We start from the raw sequence: 24,740 nt of genomic DNA, 5'->3' as shown, positions 1-24,740 counted from the left end.
TGTGACAAATAATCAGACTCAGGTTTTTGGTGAACCCTTTGAACCGGAATGATGGTTGTGCCTGTAACGTGCACATGTTGCTGCTTTGCTTTGCTTTCAACTGAAATAGAGTGAGGGGAAACGGTTCAGGAACAGCCGGGCAGGCAGCCGTCCAGCGGAAAAACTCACACAGAGCCCGCCACCCTGACACACTTTTCAGTTTGCAGTCAGCGGCAGTCTTGAGTTGTCACGTTGTTTGTTAGGTTTCTTGCTTAATCAGGAGCCGATTTTAATACTACAGATCAGGCCGAGTAATATCGGATGTGGTAAGTTCTGCACACTTGTGTAAGCTCTCTTCTTGATAATGTTAGCCCCAGCTAGTTGGCTAATGTTAGCTAGTTAGCTAAGAGCGGCACAAGAAGGGAAAAAGTCGTTGGGTGGCTAGATAGCTTGAAAGCTAGCCACAGTCAAGCTAACAACTACGCAGTCTTTTGATGTGCGTTACTGGTAGTCGTTAACGTTAGTTGCCGTCGGCTAACTGAACCATCTCAGCTCTCCGCACGGCTAACGGTCGCTAACAAGACACTGTCACGTAACTGTTAACGTCAAATTAGCATTTGCACATTTTGTGAGCGAGAGTGCTGTGTTGATAAATGTTGTGTGATAAATAACGTAAATGGTAGCTGGGTAGCTAGTTGCTGCAAACACTAATTTAATGCTATGTTGAGGGAGCATATAGTAGCTAAATTGCATCACAGAATGTAGAACCTACTGGCGATGTTTCTTCTTTCTCCGTGTAGTTTGTTAGATTAACGTTAAGATAGCACGGTTATCGGTGTTACCACAGTAACGTAATATTGGCTGTTAAAGCGTGTCAAGTTGGGCAGCCTGTTAGTCTGGCATTATTGGTATTCACGCGTTTCAGCTGCGATAGAATGGAAGAAAAATGTGTTTTTTAAAATCATTTTGTACTAAGAAGACGTGAATAGGGGATCCCCTCGATATATGCGGCCCACTCTTTTCCTGGGCCTTTGTCATTTGCCAGGCACCCCCTCCCCCAATACTTCTCTGCAAGGAATGCTCACCCCTAACCTCAATGTGACTGAAGGCCCAGACGCTCAGCATCACTTTAGCTAGCGAGTAGCGTACCAAATGTTGTACCTATCTCATTCATCACCGCAGCACTATCACACCTGACTAGTGACAATAGCTGAACTCGGGGGGGGGGGGAAGCACCAGTAATATTCTCACCCCCAATAGACCACATGGTGTTACAATGTGAATACATCCAGGTCGGTTGTACTCTCAAGATTTCTTGTATAATAACGCGTTGTGGCACGTTTGGTGTAAGCTTTGTGCATTCAGCCTAGTACCACAACGCCACGACTTCTCGCTAAGCTGCCACTGAAACAAAGGTGCTGTTATTGATGGATTTCATTCAGCACCCGTAGACTGGTGTTTTGTCGCTATTTCTTTTGAAGAGATTTAGAGAAAAAAAAATAGGTCGCACTTGGAAGTTTCCTTTCATGGACTTGCGCGAGACGTGCCCCGAGCGCGTTTTTAGAATCGCAAGGTACATGGATTGCTGGAGGTCCTGCAGTTCATTGTACAGTAATATACATGGCACGCATCTTCTGGTAGCAAGGGGCGGGATGAATGCTCGTTGGCTTCGGCTGAGCGGCCAATAGGCTGAGGACCAGGCTGAGCAGCGTGCTCACGGCCACCCTTTCCTGTTGAATATTTCAGACCATGCGTCACGGCTCCTCCGCCCCTTTCTCCCCATCTGCCATTTTGGTTTTGTTCCCGTCTGCAGTCGCAAAGCCAGCAACGCAATTACATAGAGGAGACTCTCGGCACAACGACATAGTGACTCGACAATATAGTGCAGACCATCCTAATCCCGCACCGCGTTTCTTTTCTCGGTACAAATCGTCGAATTTACAATCGTTCTTACTACTGACATCTACACGCTGCGGGAGAGGAGCGGGTTCGCATTGGGAAGGGACCGAGAAGGATTATTGGTAAGGAAAGAGAAATCAATGGGAGCACGAGTGAAGTGGCTTGACGTTCATTCGCTAAAATGCTCATGTCGAGCGATGAAGTTAGGTGGTGTTTGTCAGGTTCTTAGACATGAAGCCGTGTCGGTAAAGGTGCTGCGGTAGTTGGCTGTCAAATCAGCCCGTTGCTCTCTTTAGCATATAGGTTGCAACATAGCTACAGCTGCTAGCTTGTAAAGTTGTGTTCCGCACTGAGGGTAATACAGGCCTAGGCCAAGCTGCTAATGGATAAGCTGGCAGCCTGGTGTTTTCTTCCCTCTAAGTTATTAATGTTCTGTCTTTGTCCACTGGCCAAATCACTTAACTAATTAGTGGCAAGGAACCCGCTTAATCGGTTTCCAATCGGTGCTGTTAACTGACAGTCGATGTACATTTCTTACAAGTTGAAAGCTTTAAACGGATTGTTAGCAGCTAACGTTTTGTATTAGGGTTTTTACAAACTACAGTAACTGCCGGGCGGCTTTGCTGTATCATGCCGGATGCCTTCATTTTCGTTGTTGTCGAAAGCGATCGTTAGGATTACAATGAAAGGTAACTTTTATTTTAGATCGTTGTATTCGTGTGCGATCCAGTCCGACTCCTTGTGTTTTTTTTTTTATTTGAAGTTGCGAATCTGAGCTGTTCTGTCTGGCTTTGCGCACGGAAGCAAGTTAGCTGCATTTGATGCGGAAACTGCGCCCGATAATGTTCGCTGCACGGTCAATGTGTTCGACACACTGCGGCCTTTTTCACTTCCCAACTAGGCTAGGCTTGTCCGTAGTATTTCGGTAATCGCAATATGTTTGGGTGTTAATTTTTAAAAAGATTACTATCGCCAATCAGCACGTCCTTTTGTATCTTCCTTCCAAGTATAGTTGCAGCTGCACAGTGTGGCTCGTGTCCACACCTGCGAGCCAGTATGAGGTATTGCTCACTTTACTGCAGTGAACTTTTAATGATTCAGCTGTTTCTGTGCACACAATGTTGGCGGTCCTTAAATACCGGTATAATAAACAATAGAAGTACATAAACAAACGCGTGTTGTCTCTGAGCATGAAAAGAAGTGATAATGGTGCTATTCATGACTCTTCCCAGCCTCAGTTCGTTTTCTAGCAGATTTGTGTTTGGCTTGTAGCCAGCCCAGCTGCTCTCTAGTCTAAAAATCCTCTCTCTTCAACATGAAGGGGATTGGGTAGCATCTAGCTTGGATACTCATTATGATGGAACCAATGCAGTGAATTATGAGCAGTATTTGTTGCTGATATCAATTTGAAGCTATTGCCTTTTGAAAATGACCACCAGATTGCAAACATGTGGACACTGGATCTCCTTTGTCTTCCTTGAGTGGGTTGATTGTTCCCATTCTTAAATTATGTTATTATATACACTGTAAGCAAATGAATATAGCTAGATTAGTTTAAGGAAAAGTACCAATTCACAACATACCTGAGCATGCTGTTCTGTCTTGAATGACAGATGTCCAGCTCGCCGCTGTCCAAGAAGCGTCGCTTGTCAGGAACAGAGACGAAGACGGGATCCCACTGCTCCTCCTCTAACTCTGTCAGAACTGATCTGTCCCACACACCTGCCAACGTAAGTACAAACACATCTGCCCTATACTGTAGGTAGAACTTTTAACATAAACTGATTACACGTCCTGCTGTCGCTCTCCAGGGCATGGCTAAGAATGGCAATGATGCTGAGATTGATGAAGGCCTGTACTCCAGACAGCTGTAAGTTTTCGTCCTGCAATTTGCAAGTTTCATGTTCATTTTTGTACTGGTAGTTTAACATTGCCTAACGGTGCCAATGTTTCTTTCTCCCTTTCCGTAGTTACGTGTTGGGCCATGATGCTATGAAGCGCATGCAAAACTCCAATGTCCTCATCTCTGGTATGAGAGGTCTCGGTGTCGAGATTGCCAAGAACGTCATCCTGGGAGGAGTTAGAAGTGTCACCGTGCACGATCAAGGAGTTGCAGAATGGAGAGACCTCTCTTCTCAGGTGTGTGGAAGCATGTATAGATGATTGTGTTTTGTAATAGTACAGTAATTTATGCGTCAAGTTCCGTCAGTCAACGTACTTTACTGGGCATTTATCTTTGTTCTTTGATCCTGATTCCAATGTGCAGTGTGGCTGTATCTTTTATGAGTCACATGTAGTGCTGTATTGTTGCCATCCAAAAAGCGTGCTGCAGCCACCCCCACCCTTGCTAACCATCGGCTGACCCAGATTTATCAGTGGGTGGCCTCTTCCTGGGTCATAATCGCAGCACAGCCAAAGCCTGTTTTAGGACATCATTACAGTGGGTTAGATTGCTTTGGGCTACTAGCCAGAGATCTTCAATTCTTATGTGTCTGTTTAGGGTCAGGTAGGTAAATGTGTGAATCCACTCCTCCAGTATGAATTTGCAAGGCTCATGACAGAAATATTGTTATTTGTTGTTATTGCTTTTACAGAAGTGTATGCTTGTGATCAGCGATGCATGTTCACTGTATCTGTGTTCATCCAGTTGGAGCTTAACTTTATATATTTCAATGTTCGTATTTCAGCAGCTGCCACATACCCCAGTGAATTTCTCATTCAAAGTGAATTGAATATTCTGTGTATATTTTTGTCCCTTACCTCACGTCGTTACACTTGTATAGGGCGTGTTTAATCAACCACTGACTTTCAGCCTTTGTCTACCCTCAACTATAACTGAAAACGAATCTCTATCTACTTGATTGGCATCTCTTCTTCATGTATCATCTTCCAGCAGAGCTTTTAAAAAATTTGTCTACCTGGATATACCTGAAATGCAGCGTATTGTTGAAAACATTGTGAGGGAAAATGGGATTTATTACCAAAGTAAAATTGTCAATTAAAAAAAAACTGAATTAATAATGTACGTCAGGAAGTCACAGACCAAATGTTTAAACACTAAGATTAAGTGGGTTGGCTATGGCAGTTTTTGATTTGTTATTTGAATTTTTTTTTTTTTAAGCTAATCCTTTGGATAAAAATGTTTATAATGTATTTATTTTTTTCTTGATATGATTTGTCTGGGTTGTTGTGGGAGCCCATCAGTTGAGCCCTGATGTGAACCAAGACATGATGATTAGGAAATATGATTTCAATTCCAAATGGACTGTGCTGCATTTTTTTGTGTTTGGAAAGCAAAGGGAACAAGCACATATTTTGATAGCAAATCTGAGACTTAAGTATGAATTTAAAAAAAACTAGATTGCAAGTAATGCCTGCTACGTTTGTTCAGGAAGTAATTGTACCTGCAGTGTTATAGTAAGTCATTTTGTAACCATGGTAATGTATTCACCTTAGCATGAAAGCACAAAGATTTTATTGTGAGCAGTAAAAGGGCATTTAAACATATATATATATATATATATATATTTTTTTTTTTTTTTTTTTTTTTTTTTTTTAAATCTTCTTTGTCAAATCGTTGAGTCCATTACAAAGACAGAATAGTTCAACAGTAACCAGCCTGTTATATTTCTATACAAGTTGCCTCCCCTTCATCTGGTCTGGTCATTATTTATAACATGCAATTTATTTGCAGCCTCCAGTAATGACCTACTAATGATGCACATAATGAGACTATGAATATATACATAATCACACATAATGTAGACTGACCTGCAGTCTCAACTGAATTAGATTTTTCTCATGAGTGGCCTGATTTATGACTTAATGATTTGTTTGTACAAAGCCAGTATGAACTGCAACTGGACCAGCGCTGTCTAAACTGCAAACACATTATGCGACATACTGTGGTCTCTCGGAAATTGTTCTTAAGATGTTGTCTGACCATGTTGGAAAAATAAATGTGCTTCAAGCAACCAGAGAAGTTGAGTGAAAAGGTGGTCATCATAAATAGAGGGGAGACATGAAAGGGATAAATGCACAGATAACCACGCACTCTGAAGAAGACATTCTCCCTAGGGATATATGATAACTTTGCGTTGTGCTGGATGCAAAAGAAGCACCACAGATCGTTGAGTAGCAAGTGAATAAAGACAAGTATAAAGTCTGGCTCCCCTCTTACCATCTGTATCATGTCAGAAAGGTGTGAGTGGAGGGAGCTTTAATCTCATTCGACCATCCAGTATGGGGTTTGGACAGACTATAAATCATGCTTAAATAGTGTCCATTTTTCCTTCCCCGATTAAACGATGGCCCGAGTTTGTCAGCCAACTAAAAGAGGAGATTGAAAAGATCTGGCTATTTTGGTATTTCAGTGTCAATTGAGAAGTTTTTCCAAAATAAAAGCTTCATAAACCTTAGTTTACAAAGAAGCCGTCTTTGAGTGAATATGGTCTCGACTCTCCTGTGTTGACATATTTGATACTGATCCACTAGTGTTAACTTATATTTTCTATATTTTTGTGCGTTTAGTTTTACCTAAGAGAGGAGGACCTGGGGAAGAACAGGGCAGAGGTGAGTCAGCCCCGTTTGGCTGAACTCAACAACTACGTTCCTGTGACTGCCTACACTGGAGCACTCAATGAAGACTACCTGACCAAGTTCCAGGTACAAGTGAAAGTCAAAGCACTTTCCTTAGGTATTTTGGCATTTGGAAAGAAATGAATACATGTTAACATTTGTCTCCCTTGAAACGTAGGTGGTAGTCCTGACTAACTCAACTCTGGATGAGCAGCAGCAAGTGGGGGAACTCTGCCACGGCAAAGGAATCAAGCTGATTATTGCAGACACACGTGGTCTGTTTGGGTAAGATTGACCGTTTGTTAAGAGTTCCCAAGGAGTCTATACCTACTAGTCTGTCTGCATCTGACATTTATGTGCATTGTGTTTTTTAGCCAGCTTTTCTGTGACTTTGGGGAGGAGATGATAGTCTATGACACCAATGGAGAGCAGCCACTGAGTGCCATGATTTCCATGATCACCAAGGTTGGTTCATCGGTCCTGAATGTTGTTCAAGCCACATTCTGCTTTTTGCGAAAAATTGGTTTCAGTACAGCTATGACTTGGGTGGAAAAGTTGACTATTCTTGATTTGTCCAGGACAAGCAAGGCGTTGTGACGTGTCTGGATGAAGCTCGCCATGGCTTTGAGAGTGGAGACTATGTTACCTTCACAGAGATTCAGGGTATGACGGAGCTCAATGGCTGCCAGCCAGTGGAAATTAAAGTTCTGGGTAAGACCTGTTTATTTTCAAGTAAACACCAAGTTTTTGTTTGCCTAGGTGTGACTTTACAAATTTACACATCTTGCTCCTTTTTCCAGGTCCATACACCTTCAGCATCTGTGATACAGCTGGCTTTACAGATTATGTAAGAGGAGGAATTGTCTCCCAGGTTAAGATGCCCAAGAAGATCAGTTTTGTAAGTGGCTGCCATTTTCTGCAGTATGTTATGTCATGGCGACAAAGCAGTAATTATATACAAATACTAATTTGTTCGTAAATCTTACATCTTTAGAGTGTCTCATTTGAATTTGATGGTCTTTTTTTCCCCGAATGCTTGCCCCTAATCAACAAAATATTGAATGTCATCACAAAGCTGGTGCCACCATATTATCTCCTGTAGCTGTCACCTCACTAACATGCATTTATTTCCTGTACAGAAATCTCTGTCCTCCTCTATGGCTGAGCCAGAGTTCTTGATGACGGACTTTGCCAAGTTTGATCGTCCAGGACAGCTGCACGTGGGCTTCCAGGCTATTCATGCCTTCCAGAAGAAACACAACAACCTTCCTGCTCCTTGGTGTCAGGTAAGATCTCTCATGATGATGTCAATATTTGGTTAATTTGAATATCGAAATTGCTTCAAGTTGCTTTTGTAACTATGGATAAAGCTTAACTCTCTTGGCACGTTTTGATAATGCCCATTCACTTCATTTAACCCTAACACTACTCTGAGTATTTTGAAATCTTAAGTAATACATTTTTAAAATAAGATAATAGGCCTGTTCATCTCAGTGTGGAAGCTGAACTAACTGCATAACTACACATTAATAGTTGTGCTGCACAGAAGGACAAAATCAGAAGTCAGGACAAAGTCAGTGTTTTTTGGTAATGTGTTTAACACGGTGAGTTGTGTTCTTTCCAGACTGATGGCGATGAGCTATTGACATTGGCCAAGGAGGTGAACTCTGCCCAGACAGGATCAGCCAAAGTGGAGCAGCTGGATGAAGCTCTTATGAAAAAATTGTCATATGTTGCTGCTGGTGATCTGGCCCCAGTCAATGCCTTCATTGGGGGTCTGGCTGCACAGGAAGTGATGAAGGTCAGTGAGAAGCTGTGTGCAGGTCCTACAATATCTATTGTAATTGTGTGTTGTTTTTTTTTTTTTTTTCCAATTTTAAACTGTCATCTTTTGGGTATGCTAATATGTAGGTTGAGGAAATGGATTATCGGTGTTTGTGTGGAGTTGTTTTACAGTTATCTGTGATTAGACATGTTTGAGCCTATACTCCAATAACCTGTTTAGATTTTAGCAAAAATGTTTGGCCCACACAGATCTTATTATTCACATGCTCTCTGTTATTTCAGGCATGCACAGGAAAGTTTATGCCTATAATGCAGTGGCTGTACTTCGATGCCCTGGAATGCCTGGCTGAAGAGGAAGGAGTCACACTCACAAAGGAAGAGTGTGCCCCTGTAAGTGTTCGGAGCTTTCCTAAGGACAAATGCACATAATGATGAAAAACAGGGGTGTTAAACTTGTCGTCTGCCTCTTTGTTTGTCTCCCAGAGGAACTGTCGATATGATGGGCAGATTGCAGTGTTTGGCACCAAGCTGCAGGATATGCTTGCCAAACAGCGCTACTTCCTGGTGAGTCCTCCAATGGAAACATTTCCAGCACTTCTTCTAGTGTCCTGTTGCTAAGGGAGGTTTAAAAAAAAATGTCTGCCCGTGTTCTATATTTTTCTGTTGAAAGAATCCATAAATACGACCCCAAAGAAGCAATGGGTCTATTAAAAAATATTGCGTGTCAAGCTATTAATTACCATTTATTGATCTGCAGTTGCATACTGGGTGACATGTTTCTTCATTACCTTGAACAAGGGCACTGTGATTAATTTTGCGATATGTGATAGGTGTACCTAGTCTATAACAAATACAGTTTACTCTAGCTTGAATTGTGTTTGCTAGAAGCTGTGGTGCTCGGTTGTTTGGGAAAATTTCTGAGCCTTTTTCATTTGTTTTAAATTGAACCATACATTTCTCTCACAGTTGCTATAGACACTGGCAAATACCTTCACATTCAAGGCCAATTGCATGCTGCTCTGGCTGTATAGCTTTTTTTTTTTTTCATTGTCAGAAATTATGTTGGGGTCAGCTGTCTTCCTTTTTTTAATGTACAATAAATCCAGTTGTCTCAATCCCAAAGTAAACATTTAAACAATGTTGTGTGTATTTTCACATTTATCATTTTTGTAAAATCCTAGAGTATACTGTGGAGGTGTGTTTTTATGGGACTTGTTCGACAGTAAAGACAACTGCCTTGCCTCCACAATAGAATTTCTCTGACATTGACTGAAATATAGTAAAAATATGTAGATCTTAATGGCGTAAATGGTGTTTGTAAAATTGTGTCTTAACATGGAATGCAACCTTTTATTTGTATGTAAAAATGTTGTTTTTGTTTTTTTTCATAACTTACTTGTGGATCTTTAATCGTTCTAGGTTGGAGCCGGTGCCATTGGCTGTGAGCTGTTGAAAAACTTTGCCATGATTGGACTGGCCAGTGGGGAGGGTGAGGTCATTGTGACAGACATGGACACCATAGAGAAATCCAATCTCAACAGACAGTTCCTCTTCAGACCCTCAGATGTTACGGTCAGTGTCATCATCTTTCCTCAGCCCTGTGTGTTGGTAGATGGGGTGTTGGAAGTACACATGAGTTGGCCATTTATTTATTGACTGCAGTGCTGTATAAGGATAATGTGTTCATTATAACTGCTCTTGAGTGCACTTAAACTATACATTAAATTATGACTTGCACCCACATGCCAGTATATGATGTTATCCGGTCAAACAAAATTCATACTGTGGGTAAAAAAACTTTAAAGTTGGCTCTTTTATATATGCTTGGATCTGAGAGTTTGTTTTAGCTGAATTCTCTAGCCCCTCGCTGTCTGGGATCAAATTGGCAGGACTCTTTATTTTTTTGTGTCAGTACCACCGCTTGGTAGCAGCTGCACCAAGTATAAGGAGTAGCTGGAATGCCTAGGGCCACAATGACTTATTGTTGATGTATTTCAGTATAATTTCAGGCTGTGATAAATGAAATGCAGTGACCTTTCAAAGTACAGACTGGTGCTGGAACACTGTTCCTATTGGATGACATTATTAGCCTCAGTTTATCCATGGCTGACATTATAGCCTATTTCATCTGATATGTAACACTGCTGGCTTCATTGATCCGTCAAAGAGATTGGACAGTACATCAAGTGATATGTAATGTTTAGACTAAATCTAAACTTACAGTAGGCTTATCCAACTGTCCACACAACTAAATAGCCAAGTTTATTTATGATTTGAAAATCTCTGTCCTATTGATGATTTTGGAGCAGTAAAATAAAAATATCTTGACTGCTGCGATTGAGCTTAAGACTCAACCTGAGGACAGCTGCTATGTAAAAAGATGATTTAACTGTAGCTGACAAACTCGCTCTGTGTGTGACAGTTCACCTGTCTGAGGTGAGGAGAAGTGCACAGTGTGACTTCCCGTCAGATCCTGACCGATGGCGTCCCACACGCTGGGAATAATTAATATTCATAAGTAATTAATGAAGCAACTGCTATGCAACGTGTGTAAATCAATGAACTCAAGGGAATGACGTCTACAAACAGCTGGAGGCAACAAACTAAACTTCAGCGTTATGTTAATGTCTTGTCAGAGCCCAGACTTTGTTCATTAGTAATGAATCTCATTAATGTAAGCTACTAGTCTGTTTTTATCTCAGCAAACTTTTATTTTTTATTAATGTTTCAGTTCATAATAGATGTAAAAATGAATGTTGGACCATCATTGGTGCTGAAATGTGAAAAAAAATCTTCTTCCAAATTGCTACACACAACCCGAAGTATGTTGTGATCTTGTGCGCACCTATTTGTTAATGCAGAAGCATGCAGCTCAGATTTGTTGTGTTGAAAGCTATATGGAAATGTTACTCGGTGCGACTTTCACTGAAATGGTACTAGAGTGCAGATTAAGATTTAAAGCTGACACAGTTGTTTGAAGTCTGATTACCGGAAGAGTAATTTGGGTTTATGTTACAAAAGAAACGTGTTGTAGGAACTCGCCTGTAAGCCATAAATATTGTTGGAATGTCATTACAGGTGATAATTGAGGGCCTAATGCATGGGACAGTTACTTCCCACAATATGTATTCATGTGTAGCCAATTTTGACCGCTGTGCATATTTTCTGAGTCTTTAAATTTTATGTGCTAATTTGGTCAGGTGTGATAATATTGGACTGCTAATGTCATTTGTATGTGTTTGTGGTAACAGAAAATGAAGAGTGACACAGCTGCTGCTGCAGTGAAGCAGATGAACCCCTCTATTAGGATCACAGGTCACCAGAACAGAGTGGGCCCAGACACAGAGAGGATCTATGATGATGACTTCTTTGAAAGCCTTGACGGAGTTGCTAATGCACTGGACAATGTTGATGCACGTAAGTCGATTAAAATTTCAGTTTAGCTGTTTTAATGAAGCGAACACATCCTCACTTGAAAATTATATCTAGGATGCTAATGTTAAAAAGTCTTTTCACCACCTTGTGTGCTTGAATAATGTCTTTTTTGTTTGCATGTGGGCCCAATATTCAGGTATGTATATGGATCGGAGGTGTGTGTACTACCGTAAACCCTTACTGGAATCGGGTACTTTGGGTACCAAAGGCAACGTGCAGGTCGTGATCCCCTTCCTGACAGAGTCTTACAGCTCCAGTCAAGACCCACCTGAGAAGTCCATCCCCATCTGTACCCTCAAGAACTTCCCAAATGCCATTGAACACACACTGCAGGTCAGTAGATACACATACTATAAGATGCATGCAGGGTGAGGGCTGGATGATTTTTACATTAACAATCAATTCGTTGTTGAAGGTGAATGAAACACAGTGGGCATTTTGTCATATGCCTTTTTTGTTTGTTTATTTTGTCTTTTAAACACTGATCCTTCTGTTTGCTCCAAGATCAGAATACATGATGAATGTGAGGAACAAGTAAAGTAAAAGTCTTGAATTATTAATGAAATGACTTCTTTATAAACTTCAGAGCTCTCTGTTGCTATGCAAAGGATTGGCGTTACTGATTCAAACTAACAAACACAGGAAACAGCCATGCAATTTCTCAGCTTCATCAAAGGACTTAAATTAGGTCAGAGTAGATTGCAACCTTTAACAGTAACCTATTCTATTGTCGAATAGGTCAATTCTAGCTTACCCCAATCTGCTTACAGCGGACTTCCATCTTTATGGTTTTAATGGTTTAATGTTCTTTATCTATTTTATCTATTTTTATTATTTGCACTGCTGCTAATTGTCGTGTTCTTCCAGACAAATTTCGTTGTACTTCTGAACAATGACAATAAAGTCTCTTTACTTAACTGGTATTTAAAATGAGAGTAGCTAGTATCTTGTTATGGTAACGTCACGATTTGTATGAACACCTACCAAGTACCAGTGTCTCCATTTCTTTAAGAGGCTCCACCTGGTGGGGCAGCTCTACAATATATTGCACACTGAATTGTTCTGCATTATCTGCAAAAATATTCTTTAAAGAGTTAAGTGGTTAACAGTCATCATCGTTGCTACTCTAAAACTACTATATCCTTCTGAGATTTTTACTACAATTACATAAAGAAATTAGTAATGTATTATTTCCTGCTCCTGCACACACCACTGTTACACATACTGTACATCTGATTTAGTAAATCAAATCTTTTATTCTCTTGCTCTGTTCAGTGGGCCCGTGATGAGTTTGAGGGGCTGTTCAAGCAGCCACCAGAGAATGCTATGCAGTACCTCACGTAAGTTGCTCTTATTGTCATTCCCATGTGGCGTTACTGTACTTACCTGTACTTACGATGTACTCTTTTCACCATGACAGTTATTCAGACTGCCTAAATTACATCTTTGTGTTAGTAACTCCACAGACAATAATGCTTTTTGAATGTCATTAACATGTAAATGGCCTTGAGGCCCCCTAATTCTGAAGGTGCAAAGTTACGCAACTGCTTTTGTGGTACTTAAGACTTTATTTAATCCTTAAAGACAAAGCTATACCTGCTGAATGAACTGAAAGTGAAGCCTCTTAACATTGTTGAGATTAATTTGAGGTTTATGATTATTTTTCTTGCAGAGATCCCAAGTTCATGGAGCGTACGCTGAAGCTTCCAGGAGCTCAGCCTATGGAGGTGCTGGAGGCTGTTTACAAGAGTCTTATCACAGATTGCCCTCACAGCTGGGCTGACTGCGTCGCCTGGGCTCGCAACCACTGGCAGTGCCAATACAGCAACAACATCCGTCAGCTACTGCACAACTTCCCCCCAGATCAGGTACAAACTGAGGTCACTGCATGATGGATAGCACAGTTGTCTTTGAAGACATGCTGTCTGGTAGGGGATTTTCCCATTTGTGGAAAAGGAATCACAGCATCATCTTGTCCCCTGTTCATTTTGTCTTATGTCTGACTGCAATTCCACTGCTGCTGGCTCATGTTCTAACTTAGTTGAACACACAGCTCCTTCTGCATTCAGCACGCCATATTAGAATCTCTCAACCTACTGTTTGCATTGTAAAACTGTGTCTGTAACTTCTGGAATTGAAGATGCTGTAAAATATTAGTGCCATGATATGAATCTGACTTCAGGCTTGCAATAGACTAGTGATCTTGGTGTTCACTGACCTTGTGTCAGTCTGTAGTCTGTCTATTCTCCTGTAGAAAAGCATGCACAGATAATGATTTAAGGTGTAAACTGCCAGAAGTATGTTTGTGTTTTTTTTTGTGTGTGTGTTTTTGTTTTTTTGCTTTGATTAATTGATTTAGAGCTCAGTTTGTTACTGAGGTGCTGCAAATGTCATGAATAAGTAAGGGGCTGCTATGAATCACTGTCCAGTTTTACATCCGGAAAGTCTCACCTCCCTCCTTGTCATTTATTAACTGTTTTTTGTCTGTCTTGTAAAAGCATGCAATGGTTAAGAATACCTTTTTGAAAAGCAATGCATTACAAAATTTGCATTTCCAACCCTAGCTTTATTATTTTCGTTTTTGTGCTTCTAAAGTATAAATTAATCCTCTGTCTTTCAGCTCACCAGCTCTGGTGCCCCCTTCTGGTCTGGTCCAAAGAGGTGTCCTCACCCCTTAGAATTCAGCACTAGCAATGTGAGTCTGCATTTATTATCATGTATTGCATTAAGAGCACTTACTTGAAGTGTGATCTGCTCTTAACTAATTTATCCACCCTCAGAATAACAATGGCTTTTGTTTTTAGGAGTTGCATATGGACTATATTATGGCAGCAGCCAACCTGTTTGCCCAGACATACAGCCTGCCATGCAGCACTGATCGTGCAGCCGTGGTTAAGATCTTGCAGGAGGTCAAAGTGCCAGTCTTTACCCCTCGTTCAGGGGTTAAAATCCACGTATCTGATCAGGAGCTGCAAAATAGCAATTCCTCTGTTGGTAAGATACACAAATCTGTATACGTGTGCAATAAAATATTTAAAATCCACCCTGTGTTTTCGAGATGTTATTTCCGCTAAATTTTGTTCATGTGAGTGATTTAATTGTTGGTTAAAACATGCTCATTAAAACTGTGTATCATTGTGTGACATTATTCATGCTTTGAGAGGAATGTAACCACTGATGTCTTGATACAGATGACTCCAGACTGGAAGAGCTGAAGACCCGGTTGCCTTCCTCAGAGTCTTTCCAGTTCAAACTCAACCCCATTGACTTTGAAAAGGTACACCACTTCTCCCTCTATATGTACATGTTCCTGTTTTTGTATAACCTTGGGTTATGACAGAACATTACATCATAACATTAATGGTTTGTTGTTGTTTTTTTATGGTACAGCAGTGAAATCAAAACCTTATTTTTTTTCATTTATTTTGAAAAATTCATACATTCACCAGTGATTCATTGGTCTTAATTCTAATGCTGGTACATTGTCAATAAGAAAACAACACAACACAAATTGGTAGTCCTCTTTGAACTTGCAGAACATAGCCGACTTGTTCAAATTGAAGTTATTGGAACTGTCTGAGCAAAACTTCACAGGTTCATGGTGAACTTCATGTCATGGCCTGTCAATCAATGCATACAGTGTGAACAGATAACTGGTTGTAGCTGTGCAGGAAGACCAATTTAAAACACCTAGTGAAAGTAAACACATTGTGCAGAACTGATTTGCTTTCAATGCTAACCTTGTTACCATGCTATAGATGATAATTGTGGGTCATGTGTTGACAGGATGACGACACCAACTTTCACATGGACTTCATCGTGGCAGCCTCCAACCTGAGAGCAGAGAACTATGACATTCCTCCTACAGACAGACACAAGGTGGGCCACGCATTCAGCAGTTTGTTTGAGTAGAGCATTTTACATTAACTTCAGCTCACAGTACTTTTGCTTTCTTTCGTATGCTTGTATTCATCCCCATCCAATCTAGAGCAAACTGATAGCTGGCAAGATTATTCCAGCCATCGCCACTACCACGGCTGCAGTGGTGGGCCTGGTGTGCTTGGAGCTCATCAAGATTGTCCAAGGACACAAGAAGCTGGAGTCATACAAAAATGGCTTCATGAACCTGGCCCTGCCTTTCTTTGCCTTCTCTGAGCCCATCGCTGCCCCAAGACACAAGGTAGGCACATGTTTCTGTGTATCACCGTTTGTTTTGTGCTGTTACCAAAGTACAATGAGTCCTCACAATAGGAAAATATTTGTCTTCTAAAATGTTGTCAAGCTCCAATGATGATCCAGCCATGCTAATACTGATGCACCAGGCAGATGTGTTTTGTCTGCTTGGGTGCAAGTGAGTTCAGCTCATCTTCTCACGCTGGTGGTTTCAGTGTGTGCTGAGGAGACGTATAAAAAGTGTTGTTTTTTAGTAATAACTTTAACCCTGCTTTTAATGCATTTAACAAGCTACAATATATGTTTGTTATATATCTTGCAAGTGGCGTATACCTGTGACTAGTATCATGATTTGCATCAGTTCTTACTGTTTTTGTTTTTTTACAGTACTATGAAATCGATTGGTCACTGTGGGATCGCTTTGAGGTCACAGGGCTGCAGGCCAGTGGGGAAGAGATGACACTCCGACAGTTCCTGGACTACTTTAAAGTACGTTCAAGTCATCTTTTCACATTGCCTCCCATTTTTGTTTCTGGCATACAAATAACTCAGATTTTTTTCTGTTCTTTGTCAGAATGAGCATAAGTTGGAGATCACCATGCTTTCTCAGGGAGTGTCCATGCTCTATTCATTTTTCATGCCTGCTGCCAAACTTAAAGAGAGGCTGGAGCTGCCGTGAGTAGTTCTTTGATAACACTCGCTCCTATTTCTCTTGCATGCGGCACATTTTGAGTGTTTGGCTTATCCGCTGGCTCATTCCTCTTCTGTGTGGCTTGCAGGATGACGGAGATTGTGACTAAGGTGTCCAAAAAGAAGCTGGGCAAACACGTGAAAGCCCTGGTGTTCGAGCTATGCTGTAACGACCTTTCAGATGAAGACGTGGAAGTGCCCTATGTCCGATACACCATTCGCTGAGCTGCATACTGAGCCCACCCACGGGAGGGTGGGAGTTGCAGGGGGCGGTGGTGTTCTAAGTGGGGAGGGGGGGGACCAAGGTGGGGATTTTGGGGTGGGGGGGGGGGTTGGTTGATCTAGGTCAGCTCTGTTGGATCAATCAGTTTCTTTTTTTAGGCCTGTGGTTTGTGTAAACCTGTGCCTGAGTGTACATAGCCCCAGTAAGCTGACTAAAGGATACCTGTATGTGTGTTAGGGATCCAGTTGGTGCTTGGCTGTGGGAACAGGGGTGTCATCGGAGGAAGGGAGCACGTATACTGGACATCCTGGTGTTTCTCAGTAGCAGAACCTCTCCACTCGATTAAATAAGCCTTAGCGGTTTCTTGGTACTTCATAGTGTCCTTCTCAAACATCCTCACAGTCTCTCTTTAACAGTACAGGAAGCATCGTTTAATCCAGCCCATTGTTTGCCCTACACAGTACTTGCTCTCTTCCCTCTTCCCACCCCTGTCTCGTAGACCTGGTTCCACATTACTGTTCTTTTTTTCTTTTTATTTTGTCCAAACATGCACCTCATTAAATAAAAGATGGCCACCCCATAAGATACCGATAAAGCCCAAGTCAACAGCCTTTTCTGACTGGAAATCATGTCAGAAGAATGCCCTTCCCAGTTTGAGGCACCAGTACACCCCCATCACAGCACTCTGGCTTCGGAGGGGCTCTTGCACATGACATCGGTTTTGTCTTTATTCTCTTTATATTTCATGTGTTGTTTTCTATTTTTTTTTTTTTTTTTTGGGGGGGGGGTCAGACAAAGTTTTGGGACACACACCTGGTAGATCATAAACTGTCTTTCTACTTTGTTAACTCCAAATGACATAACAGTGTAAGAGCAAGGCAATGAAATGTATCTTGAAATGGGAGCACTTAGTGTGATAGTGAATAAACATGTAAAAACATGCTTAAAATTGTGTCTTCATTTGATTCTTTTGCGAGGTTTTGTTGAAATTGTATGTGTCCCTGATGGGAAATGCTACTTCTGTTTGATCATTTGAATTGAATAAGAATGAAACCGTTAGATATTCAAGTGTTTTTCCTGTGTAACCTGCTTTGGGCTGATCAGAAGTTTCAATATAGAGCATATCCGGGAAGCACAGGCTGAATCAGCTAAATACAAAGCTGTGAACTCAATGCAAAAAAACCCTAATCAAACTTTTGTTAATTTTTTTTTTCTTCCAAAGGATGGTGTTCATCTCTGTCCTGGCTTTAATTTTTGCACATGTACCTATGAATAATTAAATATTCAGAGGCACTTCATGAATAGTGTGCTGTTGTTCCACGTTCAATTTCACTTCCTCTTTTCTGACAGCCGAATTGTGCGTGTAGTTGAGGTACTTCAGTCTGTAAAGTAATGCTATTGAAGTTTGACGACCCGGTTCACAAGTTTTACTGATGAATTTCGCGTTAACTTTTGAGCGCTCCTCCCCGAGAAGAGCGGATACATGTATGTGTGTGCAACTCTAAAGGATGTGGTCGGGTCTGAGATGAGGAAGAAAGTGAGGAGGAAGGAGAGCACTGAACTCTTCAACGAGCTCCTTGAAAACAAGTCGCCTGTAGATCACTGAAACAGAAAAGACCGGCGTACATTTGGATTATTTCTCTTTTTGAGAAAGTGTCATGATTCTGTGAAGATGCACTGAAGAGAAAGAAAAGATGGAAGTGGAGGAGACTGGTGAAACAAGGACTTCCTGGTATGATTCCTTTTGCATTTATCGTAATGATTCAACGTTAAGAGTGTCATGTTCTGTAAATTGGTGCCGAAAACTGACAGACAACTCCAACCATAATATACTTTGTTCTGCAGAAGGCATTAATGTTTGGTGTTAAGTTGGCACTCATGTAGCATCACAGTGGCCAAATTTGACCCTTATAATGCTGCTCTGTATGCACTGAAAGATGATTGAATAGGACAAGATTTTAACTTTACTATTAAAAATGTGCTTTTATTTAGCAGAAAGCACAACAAAATCTGACAAATTAAGTCACTTGGGTACACTTCCAGGATCCCCTTTACTAACTTGAGGAGTTCTGTTAGATTTATCTCATGTAAAACAAGATACATTTGCATTTTTTTTTTCCTTTGCAGGTCTTTTGTATCAGGAGAGACACACTCCGTCCTCTGTGACCATGCTGGGGTAAGCTACCTGACCTACTTTATTTCTTACACCATTATTTTCCTGTATCTTATATCTCTCTGTAACCAAAGGAACTCATCTCCACATACATTTCTGCTTTTAGAAGAAGAGAAAACAAGACTCGACCCCAGAACCTGTGATCAGAATCATGGAGGTGAGTAATATCTGAGCTGCATCAGTGGCTCTTCTTCATAGTCAAGTCTCGGTGTGTTTCTCTGTAACTAGCGGAAGTTAGTCAACCTTACCTTTGTGACCACAATGCGGAGTGCAGAACTGATGAGGGATGTGAACATTATGTTCTGTCATGCAGCCACAGAAGTTTTCTAATTCCACGAACGTATCAATTTTCTCTTTATCACATCGTGTTACAGTCCAGCTACTTTGATCTTTCCACTTAAGTGGTTTGCTGTCATATTTATCATGTATTATCATGCAGAGGTACATATTAACTAATGGTATTTGAGCACTTAATTGGCTGGCGCTGTGCCGATGTGGTACAGCTGATGTGGTTAGTGTGTCAAAAACGGGCAGACATCTTGTATTTTTACTACAGACACAGTTTAAACCTTCTTCCTCTTTGAAAGACTCGCACAGGAAATGAGAGCTCTGCACTATGCAACATGTCACTCCTCTCAACATCCCTCTCTTTCCACTTTCCTGTATTCTCTCTTGTGTCTTTCACAAGTTCACTTTAACTTTTTTCTCTCTGGCAGGATGAGGAACAAGAGGAGGGTGAAATGATGTCTGACCACATGAAGGATTTAGAGGTGAGATGTTCTACCGATGCAGATGCCACATGTGTGTACACTTGTTTTAAAGCTGTAACTGGTTGAATTAGCCACCGTGATGATTTCTGATTTCATTTTAGGAACCCAGTAATAAAAGGGTGAAACCTGTGGCCAAGTCCAATAGCCTAACAGGTGTCATTCCCCAAGTGAAGACACCTGCTCTGAAACGCATTGGGATGAGTATTTCGGTAAATGTGGCGCACAAACACACTCCAGTTCCTATTGTTACACAAATTAAACAGCTACTGACTTTTGCGTGTCGACTCCGCTACTCTTTTCACAGCGGTCCATTAGTTTTCGCACAGAGGCTCGACCTTTGCCTCCGGCTCCCCTCCGCAACCGGACGAAGGCCTCGTCGTTTCCACGGCGACGCAACAGCCAGTGCTGGAGCGACACCGTGGAGAGTCACGACCTCACCGCCAAGGAAATCAAACGGCAAGAGGTGTGAAGGGACAGTGGGCTTTAAACTCAGCTGAAAAACAAATGCTCAGCAGTTGTTATTAACAGGACTGGAGATATGTGGGTCAAGCTGTGGGGCTGTGGTTGCAGTGTGGGAAGGGTGACAAGTGCCTGTTCTTTAGTTCTCCGAAGCTGCTCTACATGGGTATTATGAAAGAGGATGTGAGCTGGCACTGGAGGCTCAGCTTCCTATCTTGAACAATCAGCTGTGAGAGATTCTGTAGTTTGTGCAATCGTGTGTGCAAAGTGTCTTTGTTTTTGTACATGTATTGTCATTAAAAACTGTTCTGGCTCTTCTGCAGGTGATCTATGAGCTGACTCAGGGGGAGAGGCAACTTATAGAAGACCTCAGTTTGGTCAAGAAGGTAGGAAACAGCTCCACCTAAACAGAATTCATTCAATTTGCTTGAATGTCTGTCTATTGTAACCACTTCTCACACTTTAGTACACCTCATTGTCTCTACCTCACCTCTGTTCCCTGCTCTGTTTTATGTACCAGGTGTACTATGAGCCCATGCTGAAGTTGGACATCTTGACGGAGAGCGAGCTCGGACAGATCTTTGGTACTCTGGACTCACTTATTCCGCTGCATGAAGGTAAATCATCTCCTTTATTTGCAGCTCTTCTATTATCTCAATCTCCATGCATGCATCATCACACCTCCTCATTTCCTGATCATGCATTAGCAGTAAGTAACGTTTAGTGCTAAATGGAGGTGATCATTGGTTGAATTTAAGAGAAATCATATTCGTGTTCATATATCTTTTCACAAAATCCTATTTGTATGAACACATCGTATCATATAAACCATTTATTAACCCTGTAAAACCCACTATTGCAAAATACAGCAGCTTTATTTATTTTTTTATCACTTTCTATGAAATATATATAGACACACACATATATATATATACACACATGATTTTTGTTTTTTCGCACATTTTTATTTTATTTTATATATTTTCTTGTCTATATATTGTCTATATTTTTCAGTATTTGGGTGTTACAGGGTTAAGTAGTAACTGCTTATAAATGCTTATAGGTGGCATTAAGGTGTTAGATTTTCTATAAATATATCATTATTACTGAGGTGCTCATTTTCACTACCCTGTCCAGTCCCAATCTAAATGAGGAGAGTGTTCACTCATTCTTACAGTTGCATGGTAACGAACACTGATGTGATGCGTTTTTTTCTGATGTGGGACGCTGGATGTGTTGAGTGTGATTTTTGTGTCGTCTCTGTCTTTGAGCTGCAGTGAGACCGATACGAGGTCAGCAAGAGTCTGAGTGTCTCGTTTTTGTTTCGTACCAGATCTTCTGAGTCGTCTTGAGCGACTGAGGGGTTCAGAGAAAACAGTTGGAGAGGTGGGGCCTACTCTGAGAGACTGGGTGAGTATCTCCATGGAAACCAAGGACTGAGAAAGAAGAAGAGAAAACCCACCTTCACTCTCTCTAGTTCCTGTAGTCACTCTGTTATGTTCCCGTCTTAGCTGGAGTCACAGAGTTCAGCCCGTGTACAGATCTGCTTTTTTTTTTGTCCTTTTCCGTGACTCCACATTTCTTGGCTCACTGCTCCTCTGGTCTTTCTTTTTCGCAGTTCCCTTGCCTGGGGGCCTATATTACATATTGCTGTAACCAGGTGGGGGCCAAAGCCTTGCTGGACCAGAAAAAGCAAGAGAAAAAGGTGGAGGAGTTCCTGCGCCTGTGCCAGGAGTCTTCGTTCAGCAGAAAACTGGACTTGTGGAACTTCCTGGATCTGCCTCGAAGTCGTTTAGTAAAATACCCTTTGCTGTTGAAAGAGATACAGAAGTGCACTCCTCCAGAGCACCCGGATGAGGACACATTGCCTGAAGCTGTGAGTTGATCTCCTAACCATTTATTTACATGAGCATATATGTATTACTAACTAACCCACTAGACCTTTCTAGACTGTGACGTGTCTGTACACTCATCCTCATTATGGCAGGTCGGTGACGAATAGAATTTAGTCACTGGCATGTTTATAACAAACATCAGCTCTTTTTCTAACAGACTCAGAGTGATATCCACATACACAGTTTATGCAGGATGCGTGTAGAGTGTGCTGTTTTTTTAAATGCACTAATATAATGTTTGTAATGTAATATTAACATGCTCAGATTTTTATGCTTGTCTGTCTAAATTTCGATTATTAATCACAAATCTAAACTATTAGGGTCTATCAAGGGGCGTTGTTACAAGCATTAACTATATACGCGCTCTCATTTCTTATAATTATGATATTTATCAGTCTGCACATGAAGGAAGTATTGGATTCAGCAAATATTTGCTTTTATGATTTGTAGGACTTTGCACATTGGTGCCTTCAAATGGCATCAAGACATAAATGTTTCATAAACTTCACTAGGCACTAATTCTCTCATGTGTCATCAGAAACTTAAAAATCACATGGTCATATTCACAAATTAGGCCACTTTGTAAATATATTATAGCAAAATAGACTCAATGAATATAAAATCTTGTGCTGTTCAGGAGATGATTTTGTTTTTAAGCTGCTTTCATTTAGTTTCTTACTGTGGACATTTAAAGCTATGTGTAACATAGTTTAAAACAATACTGTCAAACTAAAACTACTGTCACACCAAAACTATTCACTTATTTCTTAAATGGAGAGATTTTTTGTGTCCTATTCAGGCTGCAGAAAAGATTTTTCAGTTGTAGATTTCAGGCCAGATTGGACACTTTCCTGATGTCTAAAATGCCACATTAACTGTGTGACACTTTGTTCTGCTCAGCTGGAGGTCATCCAGGACGTTGTGGCCGAGGTGAACAAGAAGACAGGGGAGGCAGAGTGTCAGTTCTACAGACGGGGTCTCCACTATCTCGAAGAGAGCCAGAGACTACCAGAGATCCAGCAGTCACGCTTCCTATACTGCCACGGAGAACTCAAGAACAACAAGGGCCAGGTAATTCTCTTATAGATTTCATTTTTCTCATGTTCCACTGACGGATTCCACTTATGGGGGACTTTTCTGTTGTTGTATTTTAATTGAAGAGGGTCAAGTCGGGTCATCCAGAAACCTGGATGTTGGATTTTTGATGTGAGCACTCTACAACTGGTGATATTGTGACTGTAATTCATTAATTTGTATACATCATTTTTTGTGTCTGTCTCCTCCATCAGCGGCTGCACGTGTTCCTGTTTGAGCTGGCTTTGGTGCTGACCAGACCAGCGGACAGCAGTCACTTGTTTAATGTGTACAGACAGCCGCTGCCCAATGCCTTGTTAAATCTGGAGGAGATCCCAGATGGTGAGGCAAGTGGAGGAGGCAGCTTCAGAGGAGCCTTCACTGGAGGAAATGATAAAGGTAATATAGACATATCATTTTTAGAACACGGTGATGTAAGCCTGCAAGTCACAGTTATTTTCGTTGCAGAAACAGCAAAAAACTCACAAATATTCAAGAGACATCAGCAGTGAAACGTGTAAATTTAGAAGCTTTTACCAGAAAATACTTGATGATTTTAATTGATGACTTAACCCTGTAAGACCCAGATATAGAAAAAAATTGCCAAAAATGCAAAAATTATATTATTTTTTATACATATATATATATATATATATATATATATATATATATATATATATATATATATATATATATATATATATATATATATATATATATATATATATATATATATATATATATATATATATATGTATGTATGTATACATACATATAAAATAAGAATTGCATTGCAAAATAGACATACTTTATTTGTGCTTACGGGATCTGCATGCTTTATTTCATGGTTACGAAACCTTTTAGTGAGCTAAAAGAGTCATACTGAGGCTACAACTAAGTCAACAGACTAAGTGAGAGTCATGCCACTCTACCCCACTGGTTGAAGTGAAACATACAACTTAGCTTCCGCCCACTCTTCTTCCTTCCCCTCTCTGTTTCTCCATCCCCTAGTGAAGAATTGTTTCCGTGTGAGCAGCAGAGGGCGCTCCAAAGCTCACCCGTACAGCCTGCAGGCCAACGACTCCTTCAGCAAGCAGCAGTGGATCACCTGTCTGCGGCAGGCCATCGTCCAGTCTCGGGATAGGACTGCTCAGACCTCTTTCCACCTCGAACCCGCCCTGCGTCACATAGCTGACCTCAACCTTAGCTCGGACACAGAAATGGCAGACCATACCAGTCGCTGACTGTCAGACTGATCCCCAGGTGGCCTGTGGAGCCTCTATAAGTGCCCCTATGGATATGTACATTGACATTAAAGAGAATAAATGGGACTGTTCGCGAAAGATGATAGTGCTTCAACACACACATTGAATTTCTTCATGGTTTACTTTTCTTTTCTTGCTGTTTGTGATTGTGGTGATGCGTACTGTACATAGTGGGAACAGTATTATTGAATGTGAATTTGCCACTGAAAATGTTCATGTTGTATTTTTAATAAACTGACACTTAAAATACTCTTAAGGTACTCATGGAGATCTACACAAAGACAAGTCTAAGTATAGCCAGCAAGATCTACAGAGAAAAGATTAGAGACGATTATCCTCCCT

General features: G+C 41.0%; 2 protein-coding genes and 1 non-coding gene across 4 annotated transcripts; all 3 read left to right on the top strand.

Moving 5' to 3' along the window:
- The first annotated feature begins 109 nt into the window (after nucleotides 1-109).
- uba1 (ubiquitin-like modifier activating enzyme 1) lies at nucleotides 110-17,711 on the top strand. 2 transcript variants are annotated; one of them, XM_023278206.3, is made up of 26 exons: nucleotides 110-305; nucleotides 3,492-3,608; nucleotides 3,690-3,748; nucleotides 3,849-4,017; nucleotides 6,409-6,543; nucleotides 6,635-6,741; nucleotides 6,831-6,921; nucleotides 7,035-7,167; nucleotides 7,257-7,354; nucleotides 7,596-7,742; nucleotides 8,081-8,257; nucleotides 8,524-8,631; nucleotides 8,725-8,805; nucleotides 9,661-9,813; nucleotides 11,493-11,658; nucleotides 11,813-12,009; nucleotides 12,952-13,016; nucleotides 13,349-13,544; nucleotides 14,297-14,371; nucleotides 14,481-14,670; nucleotides 14,868-14,953; nucleotides 15,463-15,555; nucleotides 15,665-15,856; nucleotides 16,237-16,338; nucleotides 16,424-16,524; nucleotides 16,629-17,711. In XM_023278206.3, exons 2-26 carry the CDS (start codon nucleotides 3,492-3,494, stop codon nucleotides 16,762-16,764), a joined length of 3,174 nt encoding a protein of 1,057 aa, XP_023133974.2. In that variant the 5' UTR covers nucleotides 110-305; the 3' UTR covers nucleotides 16,765-17,711. The 2 variants fall into 2 exon arrangements, with proteins under 2 accessions (XP_023133974.2, XP_023133975.2); XM_023278207.3 differs by lacking the exon at nucleotides 110-305 and adding an exon at nucleotides 1,775-2,000.
- LOC111573887 (small nucleolar RNA U6-53/MBII-28) lies at nucleotides 15,959-16,079 on the top strand. Its single transcript, XR_002746579.1, has one exon. It is a non-coding gene; the product is annotated as a small nucleolar RNA U6-53/MBII-28 (small nucleolar RNA).
- Nucleotides 17,712-18,148: 437 nt separating the features above from the next.
- Nucleotides 18,149-24,669, top strand: arhgef3l (Rho guanine nucleotide exchange factor (GEF) 3, like). Its single transcript, XM_023278197.3, has 13 exons — nucleotides 18,149-18,494; nucleotides 18,890-18,938; nucleotides 19,042-19,092; nucleotides 19,652-19,705; nucleotides 19,807-19,914; nucleotides 20,010-20,168; nucleotides 20,488-20,550; nucleotides 20,685-20,781; nucleotides 21,498-21,574; nucleotides 21,783-22,040; nucleotides 22,960-23,130; nucleotides 23,349-23,532; nucleotides 24,145-24,669. The coding sequence occupies exons 1-13, from the start codon at nucleotides 18,457-18,459 to the stop codon at nucleotides 24,375-24,377; spliced, it is 1,542 nt and encodes a 513-aa protein (XP_023133965.2). The 5' UTR covers nucleotides 18,149-18,456; the 3' UTR covers nucleotides 24,378-24,669.
- The last annotated feature ends 71 nt before the right edge of the window (nucleotides 24,670-24,740 follow it).

Source organism: Amphiprion ocellaris, chromosome 8 (genome assembly GCF_022539595.1).
Source record: "Amphiprion ocellaris isolate individual 3 ecotype Okinawa chromosome 8, ASM2253959v1, whole genome shotgun sequence".
Classification (NCBI taxonomy): domain Eukaryota; kingdom Metazoa; phylum Chordata; class Actinopteri; family Pomacentridae; genus Amphiprion; species Amphiprion ocellaris.
Note: the sequence above shows the minus strand (reverse complement) of the source record. Positions and strands in the feature narration are given on the sequence as shown.